The sequence below is a fragment of the Camelina sativa genome, chromosome 2, assembly GCF_000633955.1.
Source record: "Camelina sativa cultivar DH55 chromosome 2, Cs, whole genome shotgun sequence".
Lineage (NCBI taxonomy): Eukaryota > Viridiplantae > Streptophyta > Magnoliopsida > Brassicales > Brassicaceae > Camelina > Camelina sativa.
Genome location: NC_025686.1, coordinates 22,777,057 through 22,796,059, shown reverse-complemented (window position 1 = coordinate 22,796,059; position 19,003 = coordinate 22,777,057). Strand labels below are relative to the sequence as shown.

At 34.5% G+C, this 19,003-nt stretch overlaps 3 protein-coding genes and 1 pseudogene across 3 annotated transcripts; all 4 read left to right on the top strand.

Annotated features, from left to right (window-relative positions):
• LOC104755875 (putative FBD-associated F-box protein At5g56430) lies at positions 8,190–9,670 on the top strand. The gene is made up of 4 exons (XM_019232863.1): positions 8,190–8,371; positions 8,549–9,017; positions 9,096–9,224; positions 9,338–9,670. The coding sequence occupies exons 1-4, from the start codon at positions 8,190–8,192 to the stop codon at positions 9,635–9,637; spliced, it is 1,080 nt and encodes a 359-aa protein (XP_019088408.1). The 3' UTR covers positions 9,638–9,670.
• Positions 12,260–13,231, top strand: LOC104755865 (putative FBD-associated F-box protein At5g56430). The gene is made up of 3 exons (XM_010478339.1): positions 12,260–12,542; positions 12,630–13,078; positions 13,172–13,231. The coding sequence occupies exons 1-3, from the start codon at positions 12,260–12,262 to the stop codon at positions 13,229–13,231; spliced, it is 792 nt and encodes a 263-aa protein (XP_010476641.1).
• On the top strand, positions 14,692–16,715 carry LOC104733242 (F-box/FBD/LRR-repeat protein At5g56420-like). Its single transcript, XM_010452841.2, has 4 exons — positions 14,692–14,794; positions 15,046–15,923; positions 16,009–16,143; positions 16,241–16,715. The coding sequence occupies exons 2-4, from the start codon at positions 15,069–15,071 to the stop codon at positions 16,520–16,522; spliced, it is 1,272 nt and encodes a 423-aa protein (XP_010451143.1). The 5' UTR covers positions 14,692–14,794; positions 15,046–15,068; the 3' UTR covers positions 16,523–16,715.
• LOC104755855 overlaps positions 17,782–19,003 on the top strand; it is a 1,786-nt pseudogene continuing 564 nt past the window's right edge.

Here is a 19,003-nt window from a genome sequence, read left to right as displayed (position 1 = left end):
AGGCAGGTACTATTCAGGTGAGCTCAAGTCCATTTTCTTCACCGGTGGTGTTAGTGAAAAAGAAAGACAGTACATGGAGGTTGTGTGTGGACTATAGGGGCTTAAACGGGTTAACCATCAAAAATAGGTTTCCCATCCCTTTGATAGAAGACTTATTGGACGAGTTGGGTGGATCTGCAGTGTTCTCTAAAATAGATTTACGAGCTGGTTATCATCAGGTGAGAATGGAACATGAGGATGTGCATAAAACGGCTGTCAAAACGCACAATGGTCATTTTGAATACTTAGTTATGCCCTTTGGCTTAACAAACGCACCTACAACGTTTCAAGGACTGATGAACTCTGTTTTCAAGAAGTTCTTGCACAAGTTTGTTTTGGTCTTTTTCGATGACATCTTGGTTTACAGTTCGACCTTAACTGACCATGTGAGTCATCTGCAACAAGTCTTTCATACAATGCATATGAACAAGTTATTTGTCAAAGAAAGTAAATGTGCATTCGCCACAGCAAAGGTTGAGTATTTGGGGCATTTTATTGCTGCTGGTGGGGTGTCGACGGACCCTGCCAAGGTCAACGCTGTTGCTGAGTGGCCAACACCTGCTAATGTCAAACAATTAAGAGGATTCTTGGGCTTAGCAGGTTATTACAGACGTTTTGTCAAAAATTTTGGAACAATTGCACGTCCTCTGACTGTATTAACGAAGAAAGATGCGTTTGAGTGGACACAAGAGGCTATGGAAGCATTTGCGAATTTGAAAGAAGCTTTGTGCCGTGCTCCGTTTTTAGCTCTTCCTGAGTTCGATAAACCGTTTCTTGTCGAAACTGACGCTAGCACTAAGGGAATAGGGGCCATTCTGATGTAGGAAGGACATCCTCTGGCATTTATAAGCCGACATTTAAAGGGGAAGCAGCTTAACTTATCCATCTACGAGAAGGAGCTATTAGCTGTTGTCTTTGCAGTCCAAAAATGGCGTCACTACCTGTTACCAAGTCATTTTATCATCAAAACAGATCAACGAAGCCTCAAATATCTCCTAGAGCAGAGGTTGAACACTCCAATCCAACAACAGTGGCTTCTCAAATTATTGGAATTCGACTATGAGATTCAGTACAGACAGGGGAAAGATAATGTGGCTGCAGATGCACTCTCTCGGGTGGAAGGAGCTGAAGTCCTTCACATGGCGATGTCAGTTCTGGAATGCGACTTACTTAAAAATATTCAGGGTCATTATGAGACTGATGCAGAGCTTAAACAGTTGATTGATGAGCTCTCTTCAAATCAAAACGCTAAGAAGCATTACTCTTGGGTGCAATATGTGTTAAGGAGGAAAAGCAAGATTGTGGTGCCAAATGACTCTCAGCTTCGTGACTCAATCTTACAGTGGATGCATTTTTCAGGTTCAGGTGGTCATTCAGGCAGAGATGCTACATTTCAAAAGGTTAAGGGTTTGTTTTATTGGCGGGGAATGGCACTTGATATACAAAACTACATACGCAGCTGTTCTCTTTGCCAGCAGTGTAAGTATGATACATCGGCTTACCCAGGTTTACTGCAACCTCTTGAAATTCCTGAAGCTATTTGGACTGATCTCTCTATGGATTTTATTGATGGTTTGCCTGAGTCTGCTGGAAAGACTGTCATCTCTGTAGTGGTGGATAGGCTCACGAAGGCAGCTCACTTTATGGCATTGGCTCACCCTTACACCGCAGTAACGGTTGCACAGGCGTTTCTTGATACAGTCTATAAGCTCCATGGGTGTCCACGCACCATTGTTAGTGATCGTGACACGGTATTCCTCAGCACATTTTGGAAGGAGTTGTTCACACTACAAGGAGTGGAGTTGAAATTTTCAAGTGCGTATCATCCGCAAAGTGACGGACAGACTGAAGTGGTGAACCGTTGTTTAGAGACATATCTCCGTTGTATGTGCAGTGATCATCCTCATTTGTGGAGTCAGTGGTTGCCTCTTGCGGAGCTGTGGTACAATACGAACTTTCACACTGCAACACAGATTAGTCCGTTTGAAGCAGTTTATGGTCAAGCACCACCGATCCATCTTCCTTACTTACCAGGTGAGTCCAAAGTGGCCGTGGTAGCTCGGAGTCTGGAGGAGCGGGAACGCATGTTGATGATTCTGAAATTCCATTTGCTTCGAGCTCAACACCGGATGAAACAGTTTGCTGACTCGCATCGTTCTGAACGAGAATTTGCTATTGGTGACTATGTTTTTGTGAAACTTCAGCCGTATCGTCAGGGTTCAGTGGTGGTTCGTAAGAGTCCGAAGCTGTCACCGAAATACTTTGGTCCTTATAAGGTGGTTGATCGTTGTGGTAAGGTCGCTTATAAACTACTACTGCCTGCCGGCTCATTGGTGCATCCCGTGTTTCATGTCTCGCAATTGAAGGCAGCAGTAGGTAATGTGCTCACTTCGACTCAACTTCCGACTGTGGTGACGGATGTTCTCCTCAAGGAACCTGTGGTTATTTTGGATAGGCAGATGGTTAAGCGGCAAGGACGTGCTGCAACCAAGATTTTAGTACAGTGGACGAATGAGACTGAAGCTGATGCTACTTGGGAATATCTTTTTGACTTGCAGAGGACGCTTCCAGCCTTTGAACCTTGTGGACAAGGTTCTTCGACCGGGGAAGCTTTGATATAGTATGAGAGGAGCTGGCATTTAGCACGTGAGGAAAGGGATAAGAAGAAAGAAGAAGAATAATGTCACGTGTGAATGGTGAGCTGTAAACTATGAGCTGTGAAGGTGAGTGTCGGTTGTTGCAGAGACGTCAACATCGTCAACGTCACGGCAGTTAAATAAACGTTAACACTGTTAACAGTAGAAGTAGTATAAAGAGCATGTGTTAGCTCATTTCTATCTTATCGAATAATATCTGGAGTTGTAGATCTTAAGAACTTCTTCCTCATCGTTTAGCCGGTTTCTCTTTCTGAGATTCTTGCTGGTGAGATGACGTTGCTGCGTTTTCATTGAACGTTGTAGCGTTTTATCATTTCCGTTGCTCATTAATAAAGTCTCTGTTTTATTCTCTGTTTCTATTTGAGTTTCTTATTTATCGTTATCACTTAATGATACTAGCTCGCTTTAACCTTAATTTTTATTGTTTTCCAGCATTGGCAACGATCAATATAGTGACGAACTGAAAGATTCATAATTTTGTTCCAATATGGATAGAATCAGTCTGCTGCCAGATGACTTGCTCTTAAAGATATTGTCTTACGCCGTAACAAAAGATGTGATGAACACAAGCCTTTTGTCAAAACGATGGACTTCTCTTTGGAAACATGTGCCAAAGCTTGACTATTTTGATCTCCACACTAATAGAAATTTAAGTTTCATCAACAAGTTTCTGCAATTTCATGAAGCTCCAGTCATAGAAACTCTGCATCTTAGACTTGACAGATGTGTTCATAAAGTAGAGATTGAGAAATGGATTAGGGTTGCAAGCTCTCGGGGTGTGCGTGATCTTACATTTTTCAAAATGAGACCAAGTTCATGTCCCGTGCCGTTGCCTAGGAGCCTGTATACATGCCAATCCCTTGTGAATTTACGCCTCGAAAACGTGAAAATCGCCGACATTCCTTCCAATATCAGTTTTCCTTCCCTAAAAAATTTGAGCCTGACGTGTGTTCACTTCTCCAGCGATAAAGTCTTAAGTATTATGCTCTTCAGTTTCCCTGTCCTTGAAGAACTTCGTATGTGTCGATCTTAGAATCATGACCATGTGAAGACTATCACTATTGCGGTTCCATGGTTGCAGAGACTAATTATCAATGAAAATGCCAGAGCTGGTGAAATGAGACTAATTATCGAGGCGATATTCGGTTTATGGTCAATACTCCTTCTTTGAAATTATTAAAGACTTACGTCCAAAATAGTCAGTTTTGTTCATTAGTGAAAATGCCAGAGCTGGTGAAAGCAAAAGTATATACCTTAAGCATAGTGATCCTAAGAAGCTTCTGAGTCATGTAACCACAGCTAAACACCTTATAATATGTTTAAACTCACAAATGGTAACTTCTCTGTTTTCTCCTGTGATTTAAGATTCTTTGTGTGTTTTACATTTTCCCACTTATTATCATAATGTCGTCACATGCAGGATTACAATCTTCCGCCAGACGACTTCGATCAGCTAGTGTCGCTAGAGTTATGTACGAGATGCTCATCATATTGGTTAAATCATATACTCGGACATTCCCCTAATCTGAGAACTCTTAGGTTCAGAGTACGTACAAACCCAAATGTAGTTGCTGTTTCATTTTGATGACGTATTAACTGCAGCTTTTCTTTAGATCGTTGGTAAAATAATTCTCTCGGTAATCTGTCGGTAATTACATATGGATTTCCGACAGGCATTTACTGACGTATAGCCGACAGACATATTAACGGTCGATTTGTCGGTAAAACGTCGGTAAAGCCCGTTGAAAATCCGTGGGAGTTATGTTTCCGACGATATTACCGATTCGAAGAATATCAAAAAATATCTGTCGAACCGATCAATATTGAAAAATGTCTATCGAACCAAATATTACTCAAATCATTACCAAAAAACAACTTAGTCAAATCCACACAATATTTCTGTTCGATGAACTAATAATTGAATCAAAACAAGGAAAGAGAGAAATATTTATTTATAATTTAACAACTGATTTTTTTTTAATTTTTTATTCTTAGAAATGCAAATGTAAAAGCAGATTTTTTGGCACGCCATGCGCGCACATCTCCACATAATATTTTGTATGTAAACAATTTTCCTTCCCATTGGCTCGTTTGAGCTAATCTTTTGTTTACAAGAAAAAAAAAACTGAATACAATCTTAGACACTTATCTATAATATATATATATATATATATATATATATACATTTTTGGAGACATTTAGCAAATAAATCCTAGAGTTACTACTTATCTACAAAGAATGCCATTATCATTAAATTTTAAATTAAAACTCAAAACCAATATTTTGGACTAAACAAAAATTTCTAAAATATCTCAATAATCAATCAATGGACTAATTACAATATCTAATTAAATTAATTACAATATCTTCAATTAATTATTTACTATGCTTATAACCAAACACAATTAAAAGATTTTGTTTGAAATATAAAATAATATTTTTTAATTAAAATTACAATTTTCCTATCATCTTTGTTTGATTTATTTAGTTTACTTGCTATAAATCATCATAAAATATATAAAATTAATGTAACTATATTTTCTTGCATTTTTTTTGTTATTTGGATTTTGTAAAACATGCATGTCTTATTTAAACAAGGAAGAAAAATTGTTTTTGGTTATGTAGCGGGATGAGTTTGTGTATTAATAAAAAATGAAATTAATATCATTAATTGTTAGTAAATCATCAATTCATTATTTTGTTTAAACAATCGACTTAGAATATTACGCATATCTAATTGAGTTTATTAAATTATGATTATGTAAAATAAACAAGGAGTACTATGTTGTATCACGGGTTATATTCTAATGTTTAACAATTTAAATTGGTAAACCTAAATTTTTAAACAGGTAAACCTAAATAATATATAGATATAAGGGATATACATTTAAAATTTACAAAACATTAGTCATATATATATATATATATACTAGATTAGGACCCGCCCGATGTCCGGGTTTAGATTTTTTAAAATAAAATTAAATTTAAAAGAATATAAAGTAAATATTTTAGTAATCTATCTATAAAATAAATAGATACACCGAGGTATCCAATGTGATATTTGGTGTAAAAGGTGTAAAAGGTGTCACTCTGTGGTTGAGACTATTAATCACATTTTCTTTGAATGTCCTCGCTCGTGTGTAGTTTGGGATTTATCTCCGACTCTAGTCTCGTCAGAAGGTTTTACATATGACTCGGTGTAATCGAATTTGGATTTTGCTTTCTAGAAAGGTGTCTCTCAAAAGGGTGATCCTGATCAATTTCTTCAATTACCATGAATTTTATGGGCAATCTGGAAAGCAATAAACAAAAAAGTTTTTCAAGGTTTAGAGATTGAGGCAAATGATATAATTGCTAAGGTTTTGGGTGATAAGTTAGCCTGGGAAGAGGCGCTCTCTTTTACGGCGGTCATGTCAGCTCCATCTCCTTCTTCGCATGTCCATGTTTTTCACCTCGTGTCTGAGATGGAGCCTCTCCCCCTTGCATTTGGAGTTAGAAGAGTTGTTGTGGACCATAGAGCAGATACGTGCTGTAGGAATCACTTGTCAACATTTTGAGACTGATTGTGCTGAGTTACTCACTATTGTGCAGTCCAAGATTGCCCGTCTTTCTCCAACATGCTCGATGAGTTTAACTCGCTGGAGTCCTTCCCGCTATTCTCCATCTCTTGGATCCCGCGTGCGGCAAATATAAAGGCGGAGTATCTTGCATGTGCTTCGCATTCTCTTATCTTTGAAGTTTCTTTTGTAAACCCCTTCCCTCCTGCTTGGGCAACTAACCGAGGAAATTTCCTTTTAATTTATTGTTTGGTTGAAAAAAAAGTAAATAGATACACTTTTAGTTAAAGAAAATAGTTGTAGATGAGTTCAAAGTTATTAAAATAAAATGAATTTAACAAAAATATACATTTAATTCTTTTCGTAAGTAAAAATAATGTATAAAAGTAAAGAGATAAACTTTTAGTTATAGAAAATAGTTGTTTTTTTTGCTATAATACACTAATGTATATCCATTTACAAATATACTATCTACATTACCACTAAAAATGTATATGTACACAAACAATATTTTACAAGTAAAATATACTCTTTAGTCTTTGCTACAACCAACAAATTTTATTTATGAACACATTAAATAACCTATTATATATCTCTTACTTTAATATTTTTATAGTTACAAAAACACATACGTTAATCCTACATATTCATATCTTATATATATTACAATAGCAGTCTTTTTGAATAAATTATTTGATTGATGAAAAAAATATGAGACAATTTATTATTATTTTTTCTACTTCAACAATCTTTTTATTTTTGTAAAGTTGAGTATTTACATTTTTTAAAAAACAGTAATTAATTGTATAATTTTCACAATCATTTATTTATCTTATCTTATAAAAAAAGTAATCATTTTCTTGTAAAATTAGCAACTTAAAATTAAAATAAGTAAACAATATTATAATTTCGAATTTTATGATATATATATATATATATATATAATTTCCTCATAATGATTTTTTCTAAATTTTAAAGCTGTTTAAATTTAATAATTTTCTTACAAAAGTTTTTTTCTTTAAAAGATTTTCAATAAAATTATGTTTTAAGTTTTATGTTTTAAAAGATTTTCTCTATTTTAGTTTTATATAAAATTTTTTTATGGTAGGTTTTGAGTTTTTTACATTTTTATTTTTAAAATTTTTAATAAATTTAGAATTGACAAGTGTCAACATCTGAATGATACAATTGACACGTGTCACGATCTTGTTAATTAGTAATTTTGACATTAAGTTTTATATAATAAGATATATTTAATCTACTAAAAATTTATATTTTTATTTTACTTTTTAAAATATAGTCTCGCGATGTACCGCGGGTTAAAATCTAGTATATCTAAAACCCCTAAGAAAAACTCTTTTTAAAGAAGAAGAAATTATCTAAATTATAAAAAAGATATTTGGAAACTATAAAAAAAAATCTACATCATTTAAAGAGATTCAAAAAAAAACTTATAATCTTTCTTAAGTATCTTTTTTACTATACTTTTTTGTTAATATTTTTTTTTCTTTTTTTCTTTATTATACTGGTAAACTTATAGATTTTTATTAGCTAGTTTCTTACTAATATCTGCATAAAGTTTCTACATTATAATAATGCAAATATATGAGATATATAAAACTAATCAAGATTTAAATAAAATTATTGCATCATCACTATTCACTAATTAACGTCCTTTTTTAATAAGATTTTTCCAGATCACACATAACTTTTTTCATTAATACTGTTTTCATTAATATATAAAAACTTTATGATTAGGGTTTCGATTAACAAAGGTGATCGTAATATCAATGCGAAATCTAACATAAACATATATATGACTAGGGTTCTTTGCTTTTTCTTCATCTGATTTCAACTCTTTCTGTTTTCGAGGTTCTTTTTAGGCTTTATCCGTCTTTCAAATTTAGATAGAATTGAAACAACGTTTGTTTTCAACATGAGAAATATAAATGATCTGCCTAACGATTTGCTGGTGAAGATTTTGTCATCAGTTCCGACAAAAGTTGCTGTGTCTACATGTCTTTTGTCCAAACGATGGGGTTCTGTTTGGAAATTGATTTCGAAGCTTGATTATGACGATTCACTTAGTGATGCGCCTTCAGGGTTTATCGGGAAGTTTTTGCAGCAAAACAATGCTCCGTTTCTAGAGTCTTTGCATCTCAAACTTAAGCGAGATTATGCACTTGAAGATTATGAAACATGGGTTAGTGTTGCGGTTGCTCACAACGTGCGTGATCTTGAGCTTCTTCGTTACTGTATATGTTTCATACCATTGCCTGTGAGCTTGTACACACATGAAACCCTTGTGGTTTTAGGCCTCAGGAAAGTGAGCATTGACAATGTTCCTCCGACAACTCGTTTCCGGTCCCTCAAGACTTTGTCTCTTCTAGATGTTTGGTTCTCAAGCGATGAAACGGTTACTAGGCTTTTGTCTTGCTGCCCTATTCTTGAAACATTGATTGTGCACCGATGGGGCCGCGACAAAGTGAAGACTTTCGCAATTTGTGTGCCATCTTTGAAGAGCTTAACCATCCGCCACAGAGTAGGGGGTTATCACGAACCAAGAGATGATAATGGATTTGTGATCAATGCTCCTTCTTTAAAGTATCTAAATATTGTTGACCATTTTAGTGGGTTTTATTCATTAGTGGATATGCCGGAGCAATTGAAAGCAGACATCCACATAAGACATTGTGATTCTGAGAAGCTTTTGGGATGTCTTACCTCATCTAAAAACCTCTCCTTATGTTTAAAACCACTTGAGGTAAATTCTATGAGTATCTCCTGTGATTAGGATTTAGTTTATATTTAGTTTCGCCCAATTATGTTTGTACTTTTGCAGGGTGCATATCCTCACGGCGACTTTGATCAGCTCGTGTCTCTAGACCTATGTGTTTTGTGCTCTTTAGATTGGTTGAATCTTATCCTCAGACGTTCACCAAAACTCCGAGCTCTCAGATTATACCAAGCAGTAAGTTTTTATCCAAACCCATATGATGTTGCATCTTCAGTATATAGTCATGGACCCTTGGTGGTATCTAATTGCATGCAACTCTTTTTTTTTTGTTCTCTGTTTGATCTCAGAGAGAGGTACACTGGAGCTGCAGGAATTCCAAAAGTGTTCGTACTAAGTGGGAGCAACCGATCGCAAGTTTTGTTCCTGAATGTTTACTTCTGAGTCTCAGAACGGTTAAATGGTTTATGTACAAAGGTACAGAGGAAGAGAAGTCTGTGGTGATGTATCTGTTAAAGAATGGAGACTCTTTAGAGACTATGAGTATTAACTTCTCAGAATCCATCACCTTGGAAGAGAGAAACCAAATGAACATGGAGTTAGAATCCATGCCTAGGAGGTCTAACAGATGTCAGCTTTCATTCACCTAAGTGTTGTGGTATCTCAAAGCTTAAGTATCAAGCAGAATTAACAAGTTAACGTCTGATTTTTTATGAACATGTTTTTTTTTTTTTCGCCCTATTAAAGTTTCCAATCTTCTTTCTTCTGATTTGTCTCAAAGCGCTTGTAGTTTTACTCCAAATTATTGACTGACATTGAGAGCCAAGATTTGAGCAGAATTAGTCACTGTTTATATTTCTTTGACTCCTTTATTCTCATATTATGTTGCCAATCTTATCACTTCTTTCGAAGTTTATTTACATTTGAGCAGGTTTAGTAGTCACTGTTTGATGTTTTTTTGACTCCTTTATTCTCAAAACTAGCTATCTAAACAAAATGACTTTTAAATTTAAGTCCACTTTGGAAGAGAAAAACCGTTTGCTAATGGAGTTTGAGTCCAAGCCGAGGAGTTCTAGCAAATGTCTCATTTCAATCATTTGAGTTTTTTTCTTCTTCTTTTTCTGGCATCTCAAAGAGCTAAGATTTGCATTGACATTTTATGTTTGTCTTTTTTTCTTCTTTGACTTACCAAGTTACCAACTCACTGTGTATCTCCACGTCTTTGAACCCTGTTAAGACAAACAAACAAAAAAATTTAGAACACAGAAGGAAAATTTGTTATTTTGAAATGAAACATAACCAGGTACAAATATAACTTACCGCTGCACAGATTCGCCCTTCAATTTTTTTTTCGTCTATTAGTTAATTGCTTTATGCTAATTTTCTATGTTGTTCTCTGATAAAGTTTGTAGTTCTGAAGAGACATGATATGCTCAAATATACCCTAGAGCTACTCTGTCAAATTAAGAGATCACTGCAATACTTCGAATTTTACCAGGAATTAAGACTACACAATAAATTATAGAGTTTTATGATTACCTGAAACAGAATAATTTGAATTTAAAATAAACAATACAAAATATTAAATAAAAGCTGTGTAAATTCAGATGATCAAAAAGCTAGGTCTAGGGAATTTCTCAGGTAATTATGAAATAATATTAAATCAATCAATAAATTAGGATTCAGACAATTAAGAACAGATCTAGAATTCTAAACACTTTTGTAAATTAAATCAGTTCTCACTGCAAATAATATCTAAATTTTAAACCAGAAAATCCAAATTTCTTTGTAAAATTCTAGGTTAAAAATCAGCTTTAAAAACAGGTTTAGATTGTTCACAAAATCATTAAATCAAATCTCTTTGCAAGAAGTAATTTTGTTCATCAAAAGGTTTTATCAGGAAAATCAATTATATTCTCATATCAATCAATAATCCTAAGATCTAAATCCAGATGACTAATCAAAGATCTAGCATTAAGAACAATCTATGATGAAGATCTATAGAGATATTGAATCCTAAATAAACAGATCTAATAATTCATAAAAACTTTATGAAAAACCCTAAACCTAACAAGCAAACTACTTAGACATAATCAATGAAGAATAAGATATGATTCTGAATAATAAGCAATTGGAATTAAAAAGAGTAAGAAGGAATTCAAGAATTCTTCTCTACAAAGCAGATCTCTCTCTCTCCCAAAAGCTCTCAAAATCTCACAGTGTTGCAGAAAAATAAAACTTGCTATAATAAAACTTAAGGGTTTGCAAAACCCAAAAATACTATATATATGTCCTAAAACACGTCAGGGACTAATGATGCAAATATGGAAAACTTCAGGCAACTTTTGTAAAACTTCCAATTTTGAAGTCTTGTGTCGGATCAACTTGGTGTCGACCGATGCTCCTTGGGTGTCGGTCGATGCTCTTCATAAGATCAGACTCCAAATTGATTTCCTTCGGTTAAATGCTCCAAAACGATCCAAATTGCTTCATTTCGCTTCATCCATGCCAAAATCCTAGAAAACCTGTAAAGACTGAAAAACATCTTAGAAAACAAATTGAAAGACTCTAAAAAACTCCTTATATCATGGTTAATAACCATAAAAACTATGATATATCAAGACACTTCAAGATATTATTTTTCTAATTAATAACTTGTCTATATTCTATTCATCGAAATTAACCTCTCAGTTTCTTTTTACTATTTAGTGGAAAATTTTGGCAATTTGTATATATAGTGGCGTGACGTGAACATTTTGGATTATTTATCAGCTCAACACCATGCTTAAAAACTTACAGCGAATCTTTCTTAACTATTTTTACTACACTTTTTTGTTAATATGAATTTTTTACTTTTTATTATACTGGTAAACAGTAAACTTTAGATTATTTATTAGCTAGTTTTTAACTAATATCTGCATAAAGTTTCTACATTATAAATTCAAACATATATGAGATATATTTATAATTAAATATAAGAATTATATAAAATTTTTTGCATTACATGAAGTCATTTTTTAATAAGATTTTCCAGATTACACATAACCAAAAAAAATAAAGATGTCAAACTAGCTATATAAAAACTTTATGGAATTTAGGGTTTCGATCCAAACAGAGGAGCGTTCTTGGTTCTCCGTCTTTTTTTTTAATATGATTAGGGTTCTTTGCCTTTTCTTCTTCTGATTTCAAGTCTTTGTGTGTTTCCAGGTTTTCCGTCTTTTCTTCTTCTGATAGAATTGAACCAAAGTTTGTTTTCAACATGAGAAATATTAATGATCTGCCTAACGATTTTGCTGGTGAAGATTTTGTCATCAATTCCGACAAAAGTTGCTGTGTCTACATGTCTTTTGGCCAAACGATGGGGTTCTGTTTGGAAATTGATTCCGACGCTTGATTATGACGATTCACTTAGTGCTGCGCCTTCAGGGTTTATCAGGAAGTTTTTGCAGCTAAACAATTCTCCGTTTTTAGAGTCTTTTCATCTCAACCTTAGCCGAGATTATGCACCTGAAGATTATGAAACATGGGTTAATGTTGCGATTGCTCGCAATGTGCGTGATTTTGAGCTTCTTCATTAGTGTATACAACGTTTCATACCATTGCCTGTGAGCTTGTACACATATGAAACCCTTGTGTTTTTAGGCGTCAAGAAAGTGGCCATTGACAATGTTCCTTCGACAACTTGTTTTCGGTCCCTCAAGAGTTTGTCTCTTCTAGATGTTTGGTTCTCAAGCGATGAAACGGTCACTAGGCTTTTGTCTTGCTGCCCTATTCTTGAAACATTGATTGTGCACCGATGGGCCCGCGACAAAGTGAAGACTTTCGCAATTTGTGTGCCATCTTTGAAGAGCTTAACCATCCGCCACATAGTAGGGGGTTATTACGAACCAAGAAATGATAATGGATTTGTGATCAATGCTCCTTCTTTAAAGTATCTAAATATTGTTGACCATTTGAGCCGGTTTTATTCATTATTGAATATGCCGGAGCAATTGAAAGCAGACATCCACATTAGACACTGTGATTCTGAGAAGCTTTTGGGAAGTCTTACCTCATCTAAAAACCTCTCCTTATGTTTAAAACCACTAAAGGTAAAGACGTAAAGTCTATGTATTCTCATGTGATTAGGATTAATCTATTGCGTTTATATTTAGTTTCGGCTTATAAGGCTGTCACTTTTGCAGGATGCATATCTTCACAGTAACTTTGATCAGCTCGTGTCTCTAGACCTATGTGCTCCATAGATTGGTTGAATGTCATTCTCAGACGTTCACCAAAACTCCGAGCTCTCAGATTATACCACGCGGTAAGTATTGATCTAAACCCATATGATGTTTTCATCTTCAGTATATAGTTTTGGACTTTTAGTGGTAACTAACTGCAACTCTGTATTCTAATACTAGAAGTCATTCCGTGCTACGCACGGATTTAGCTTACATTGTTTTTGAATTTTAGTAATTTGGATATTATAGTTTTTTTATTTGTTTACTCAGCAATTGTTATTTTAATGATTTTTAAAATATACTGATCATTTCAATATTTTTTGGGTTCTTTTGTTTAGTGTTACTTAAATTTTCCTTTTATATGTAGTATTAGAGTATTTCAACATGTAGAGAAATTTTTGATTATATAGTAGTGTGTTTATGGTTTTTTCTCCCTTTAGACTTTCAAGACATATTAAGTATTCTCCATCTTTTTATTTTCTTTCTTGCATTTGCACAAATTATATTACCACTGACATCTACAAAAACATGAAAATTTTGGAAAATAACTTACATGAATACAATCTAAATATGAAATTTAGGTAAACGACAATGAACTTAATAAATATATTTTACCAGCTAATTTTTTGTGAGGTAAAAAATGCAATCACATCCCTCAATATAATTTATTCTTTATACATTCTAAGACAAATCCAAGTAAATAAAGTTGTAAAAAATTACTCTAAGTTTTGGTGTAGTATAAAAATGCAATAGTTTAGTTCCATCGCCGAAATGATTGTTTAGATCTGTCTTTTTAGTTTTATCATAAATGCAATTGAATAAAACAAATATTTATTTTCTCGTAGCTACTTAGAAAAAAAACCGCAGAATATTATAATATCAAATGTCATAAAAAAGTGTCTTAGGAAGTAAAATATTATATGTGAAAGTGGAAAATGTTATGAGAATATTTGTTGATCTTTTATTTTTAGGATGGTTAATCTAAAGCTATTTGATACTAAGATTCCTAAAAAATGATACCAATATACAATTAGCATATATTACTCACAAGTCACAACTATAGAAGTCAAATTAATTAATATAGAAAAATGCAACTCATATCATGCTATGATATAAAAAGACATCACAATCTTAACAACATGATTTTTTAAGCATATGATAGTAACATCACAAACTAAATTTACAATGGAGAAACTAAACTTATTTCATAACAAATCAGACTGATCATTTAATATTTCAATACCAAGTCAGAAAATAATAATATTATAAATTTGTTGTACTTAATTTCTCAATCAAAATAATAATTTTAGTTTGAACCAAAATTTTCAAAGTTTAATCAAAATTTAATAAACTTTGACAAAATCTGTTAAAAAAATTTCCGATTATTTTTTGGTTTGATTAAAAATCGTTCCAAAACTAAACCGGTCTTTGATTGAACCGAACGAACACAATGTAAATGAACCGAATTCGCTTCCTTCAATGCGCCTCCTCACTTCTTCTCGCACAACTCTCAGATAGAGAGAGAGAGATAGCGAAACCCTTAACACAAATTCGTCACGGAAACAACGATTTGGCTACAAAATCGTAAGCTTCTTCTAATTTACTCGCTGTTTCTTTTCATGGGTTTTTTAATCAATCCCTGTTTTCAAGAACTCTGCCTTTGTGAATTGAATTTTTGAACCCAAATGCGAAAAGAACCAGTTTCGTCTTGATTCTGAGTCAAATCCTAACGCTGAACTTGTCTAGACTGCATCATAGGGTTAATTTTGTGCGTTTCCATCTCCCTACAGTTCCAATTTTTGCTTATATGGTTGTATCCACATTTAATTGTGCAGGAATCAGAGCAAAATTGTGGTAAATGGTTGGTTCTAGGGATAGGTTAAGTCAGTTACCAGATGATTTCCTTTTACAGATATTATCATGGCTTCCAACAAAAGATGTTTTGGTAACGACTCTTTTATCGAAACGATGGAGGTTTCTTTGGACATTAGTCCCTAGGCTCAACTATGATCTCAGGCATTATGATAATATATGTCCAAGGTTCACACAGTTTGTTGATAGATCTTTGTTGCTACACAAAGCTCCGGTTTTGGAGAGTTTGAATATCAAGATTGGTTCGGTATGTTTTACAGCTGAGAAAGATGTAGCGGTTTGGGTTAGGATTGCGGTAGAACGCTTTGTGCGTGAGCTGAGTGTCAGTTATTGTTCTGGTGAAGAGCCTATTAGGTTGCCCAAGTGTTTGTTTTCTTGTACTACGCTTGCTGTCCTGAAGCTTAAAAACGTAAGCCTTGTTGATGCTTCCTGTTATGTTGGTTTCAAGTCTGTCAAGACTTTGCACCTTCTTGATGTGAGGTACTTAGATGACCAGTCGCTTCCTCGGATTATATCTAGCTGTTCTTGTCTTGAAGATTTGGTTGTGCAGAGATGTCCTGGTGACAATGTTAACGTTGTTACTGTTACTGCTCCGTGTTTAAAGACTCTATCTTTGCATAAATCGTCACAAGCTTTTGAAGGTGATGATGATGGGTTCTTGATTGATGCGCCTGAATTGAAGCGACTGGATATTGAAGACTACTGGGGTGGCTTTTGTTACATTGAGAACATGCCTGAGGTGGTTGAGGCGAACGTTGATGTTATTTATAAAAATACTGAGAAACTTCTGGGATCTCTCACTTCGGTCAAACGTCTTGCACTCTGTTTGATCACATCAGATGTAATTACTCGTTTCTGTTACCTGTACAGAAGAAGTCGGTTTCTTGTGGTTTGATTATAGTATAACATTATGTTCTTAAATGCAGGCTGCTTATCCCGCTGGTACTATCTTCTCTCAGCTTGTTCATCTAGAGCTATGCACATGTGCGCCACGATGGTGGGATTTACTTACCAGACTGATTGAAGATTCACCTAAACTACGAGTTCTTAAACTCCGCCAGGTATGTTAACACAAACCTTAAGTTTGTTGTTCAGTTTCTGTTTTGTATGCACAGAGCATTAGGTTTCTTATAGCTTTTTACTCAATTTTGATCTCAGAAACATATTCGACGTGCCCCTAGTCCAAAGGCTGGTTGGAAGCAACCTGTTTCTCTTCCCAAGTGTTTGTTAATTCATCTTGAGACCTTCAAGTGGGAACTATATGAAGGATCACAAAAGCAGAAAGAAGTAGCTACATTTATCTTAAAACACGCTATTCGATTGAAGAGAGCTATTATATCCCCAAAACCCACCAGTACTCTGCTAGAGAAACATGAGATGCTCAAGGAGTTGTCATCCTCGCCGCGTGGTTCCAGTACATGCGAGCTCTTGTTCGACTGAAAAGAAGGAAGAAGAAATGAACTTAACTTGTCCTTTAAAATCTGATAGTTTAGTAAACATAAACATCTTTTGAGTTGTTGTCTCTATTGATCTAAGAGTTAGAAGTTAGAACTTCATCTGCATTTAGTTTATCCTTTAATATAGAAGAAGAGCATACAGTATATTAAATGACAAAACTTCCCTTCTCGAGGAACTCAAAGTTGTCGAGGACATTACTAAAGTGGACCAATCTAATCACCCGAAACTCTGTAATCACTGTGTACATATTTATACTCACAAAATCAGCTTTGAAACAAAAAGCTTTATCATCTACATAAAAGCTTCAGACCTGCTTCAAAGGACAAAACCATCTTCTCTTTATCGATCTGCTAAATAAATGTATAGTGTACAATTAGCAATTTAGCATCGACTTGTAACAGGTATACGGAGAACTAGTTTTGTTTTCTAGACCACTTCCGCGTTACACATTGATTTCTCAATTTGTGCTGAGTTTATAAAGAAACATAAGTATACTATAATCTGATAGAAAGGTAAGCTGGAATTGGGATCTCGTCGTGTGGGGGACAAGTCCAGCTTTTTCCATGGGTTCTGTTTCGTTCCTCTGTTATTACCTTTGTGATCTGTTTTTACGTTTCTACTAGTTGCTTATGACAAATCTAACAATGTGTATGTGTTCAGGTTCTTTTTAACGTACTTAAGGTCGGAATTCGGAAAAAAAGGAAGTCGAAACCCAAGATTTAATATATACGGGAAACGAAACTTGAGTTTTCATCAAGCTATGGACAACATCATTGGGTTGCCAAAACATATGAATAATGAGTTGAATGACATCAATGCTGAGTGAGATCTCTACATGCAAGAAAAGGCTTAGGCGTTTCATTAAAAGGAATTTGCTATTACATATATAGAGATTTTCGGTTCGGTCTTTAGATAGCTCAAGTTTCATCTGAACCTTCATAATAATGTTATTCCTTGCTTCACCAGATAGTAATTAAAAAAAAATGAATATGGGTTTAATTGGGTTTTCCTTGGTCTATTTTGTTAAACTAAATTCTAGGCCCATCAAATTCCCAATTTACAAAATACTTTGGTTCTTTTTTTTGGGTATAGAACTCATCATCCGATTCCTAGGGTTTGACAAATTGAAGATTTTCTAGGGTTTTGTTCCATCTCACTCTGTTTTTATTAACCTCTGCCTCTACATTGGATTGTTACTACTCTTTTATGTGTGGCTAAGACAAAAGATCGTTCAGTAAGATATGGACAAGATCATTGGATTTTCTGATGACGAATTGCTCGTGAAGATCTTATCGTTTCTTCCAATGAAAGATGCTGTAAGAACAAGTGTTTTCTCAAAGCAGTGGAAATTTCTTTGGATGCGAGTGCCAAAACTTGATTACGATGAATTTATCATTTGGAATAAACTAGTAAGTAATCGAACCAATGCTTTAGTACTGTTAACAAAAACGCCAGATGATATGGAGTTCTATTGACAGGAGTCTGCGATTACATTGCTCTCCGGTCATAGAGAGCGTGCGTCTCAGGTTTTTAACTGATACGGTACTTCAACCTGAAGATATCAAATCGTGGGTTGAAATCGCAGTTTCTCGCTATGTTCAGGAGCTAAGCGTTAATTACTTCCCTTTCAACGGAAAACGTGATGCATTATTATTACTGCCGAGTAGCTTGTATACTTGCAAATCACTTGTGACATTGAAACTACGACAAAGCGTTCTTGTGGATGTTCCTCATGTTTTTTGCCTCCCCTCCTTGAAAACTTTGCACCTTCATTATGTGACATACGCAGATGAAAAATGTCTTCAAAGGATTTTATCTAATTGCTCCGTTCTGGAAGACCTGGTTGTGAAACGACATGCACGTGACAATGTGAGAAACTTCGCCGTTATCATCCCATCATTGTTAAGTTTATCTTTAGATCTTTCTGGTCAAAGTTATTCGGATGAATATGTGATAAATACTCCTTCTTTGAGGTATTTCAATGTACATCCAAGTATGATTTCATCATCTTTGATTGTGAGTATGCCTAAGCTGGAGGACGCAGATATCACTGCTCGTCTTTCGCCAGAAAATCTAGATATCAAGAAGCTTCTTGAACCTGTCACATCTGCCAAACGTCTTTCATTGTGCATACTAGGCAGCTTTAAAGAGGTAATTTGAATCCGTTGATAATCTTCAATGTCTTGGATTCTCATTAATTATATCACTTAGGATATAAATCCGTTTGTTTTTATAGGCTGTCGTATCTGGTGATGATGATATTGTCTTTAATGAGCTTAAGCATCTGAATTTACGTGTATATTACCCATATTGGTCGAAGTTACTATTCTGGTTACTCAAAGCTTCTCCTAAACTACGTGACTTGGAGTTCCATGTAAGTTTTCTTCCATAAGACTATTAATCTTGGTCAAATTTACTGTATCGTGCCCTTTCATCTAACTCCCATTTTTTTTTTTTTTTTTT